The sequence below is a fragment of the Pyxicephalus adspersus genome, chromosome 4 (genome assembly GCF_032062135.1).
Source record: "Pyxicephalus adspersus chromosome 4, UCB_Pads_2.0, whole genome shotgun sequence".
NCBI classification, from domain to species: domain Eukaryota; kingdom Metazoa; phylum Chordata; class Amphibia; order Anura; family Pyxicephalidae; genus Pyxicephalus; species Pyxicephalus adspersus.
Window position 1 is genome coordinate 34,014,258 of NC_092861.1, and position 2,276 is coordinate 34,016,533.

General features: G+C 37.6%; 1 protein-coding gene across 3 annotated transcripts in view; it reads right to left on the bottom strand.

The window, feature by feature from the left end:
• The window catches only part of FARP2 (FERM, ARH/RhoGEF and pleckstrin domain protein 2), a gene marked incomplete at its 3' end in the record, with an annotated part of 49,812 nt that extends 48,408 nt beyond the window's left edge, over window positions 1-1,404 (bottom strand). The window contains 1 exon segment of one of the 3 annotated variants that reach the window (XM_072407823.1): window positions 195-1,404. In XM_072407823.1, the coding sequence (XP_072263924.1) occupies window positions 195-530 (336 nt within the window). 3 annotated transcript variants of the gene reach the window in all.
• Window positions 1,405-2,276: the final 872 nt, after the last annotated feature.

Below are 2,276 nucleotides of genomic sequence, written 5' to 3' on the forward strand. Positions count from 1 at the left end.
ATTTCCTTACATTTCCCTCACAAATTATTTTGTTTGAAATGTAAAGTTAACATGCAAGTCTTCAACTTCAGCTGTTTGGATTATGAAAGAAAAAACACATTTATTTGGTGAGATTTGTGTTTATACACATCACTGTATATTCTGCATTTTTTACATATGCCTTTGAGTGAATTTAAGTATATTTTGGAACATACCCCAATCTCCACCGGTAGTTCTGTGCCATCCAGCAGCAATACAGATGAACAAAGATTTTGATTGGTGTTCTTGGATGGAGAGGTTGATAGAGCTGTGCTGAGGTTCTGTCCCGGTTCTAGTGTGCTTATGCCAGTGCTTCTTTCTGCACCCAGACGGGCACCTGGAGTCTGTAGCACACGATATGTTCCTTCTATATCCCCCATGGTGGTCAGACTGGTTTTTATTTCCTGAAATCCAAAAGAAGTATATGAATATGCAAGGTGAACAAAACTACAAAACGGAATCCAACTGTGTCCGTTCAACCAATGCTTTGAAAAAGGTAACTCACAGAACATCAAAGTTTAGTTCATTACTGGATTACTTTGTAGTTCACGGCTAGTCTTATAATGTATAGTTCACAGCTGGTTACAATTTTACAGAAATGCTTTCTCAAATAGATTACACATATTGGTCACTTCCAGCTTCTACTTTCAATGTATCTTAAAAATAATGCTGTGGTGGTTATAGAAATAGATATAGAATGGCATGGTTGATGTCAGAGTAGAATTATAGACTGGCATACAATAAACTACTGTCTCATAACCTTCCATTGTCCATATAGTCAACCTAAGTGCCTTCGTCCCAAAATAGTCATCTGACTTTAATTCGGATTACAAGAGAGAATTAAAAAAGAAGGTGATATGATGTAATATGAACTGCGGGGTCCCCTCCCATAGGCTATGTACAGCACTGTGAGGATGTCACTCTACTTTCACAGAGAAATTACTAAGTTTGTAAAGCATTTACTGCACACAAAGTTGAATTTTATTCCTTTGACTAGTGAGTAGAAAAAATTAAGTTTTTAACCGTGGAGATAAAACAAAACTATATCCTGATACTGTCCACTTTCCATCGCAGGTGCCAATATCTTTTTCCTTTCCGTTTTTTGTCGCAATCCTGGGCAATCCTGACAGGCCAGGCTGAAAAGACGTTACACCTACACAGGCGCGCAGGAGTTCATTCAGTCGCAACAATAAAGCTGACATATAAGTAAGTGATCACAAGTAGGGATGAGCGAGCAAGTTTTTAAAACTCAATCTCGCGGCAAACTCGGCCGTTCACGCTTGAGAGTTTTAAAACTCGTTCTCCCTTGAGAAGATATGTGATCACACATCAATAAAGATGTGCGATCTCCTAAATGAATGCGGCCTAATTCATTGAGAAGAGTGTGCGATCCCCGGGGCACTAGCGGTTAATAAACCTCTAGTGCCCCGGGGATCGCAAACGGGAATCCTCCTGTTTTAATTTTCTGTATCTTCTGATGGTTTTGTGAAATTTCGTGGAACCATTGGAAGTTCGAGGAAATTTTTGCGAGAATGCCGGAGAATATTAGAAGTAACTCTGTGTTTGCATGCCTTTTAGATTAATATTTTTGGTCATGGATCTCTTTGTGACTTAACACAAATTAATTTTCTTAAAGAGCAGGTTATGTTTGTAACATTTTTCAAAAAACCATAGCAAAATATTTGACATAAATCCTTTAGTTATATTAAATGATATAAATATACTTATGAAAAGATATATTAGTACATTTTAAATACTTGGTAGTTTGTTTCTTTGTCTCTGTGTGAATAGTGAGGATAAAGAAACCGCACAGAAAAGTTTGGTCTTCCATAAGCAACACAACCAGTCTAACCAATACAACTAGTTTTCAAAGCAAACAACTCAAGACAATAGTGAAAGAGATATACAGAAAAACATGGCAAATATCCCACTAGCCCAGGGCGTAGATAATTACTAATTAGCCTCCCTCCCTTTTATAGGAAGTGGAATAATCCAAACATTCATGTATAATTAAATCAAAACACTAGGTAGGTCCATAGGATGCACAAGAATGTATTTGTTAAACAGTTCAAGCACCTGCGTTCAATCTGTTCTAGAAGTCCTTGTATAGCAAAGCTTAAGTGTGAGAGGAAGAAGCAAGATAAGTAGCCAAATCATTTATATGCTGACAAAAAGCATGCAGATAAGAAGAGGAAGCCGAGTGACATCGAGATGAGCTTATCACTGTGCTGCTTCTTCTTCAACTGTCTAGTCACAGG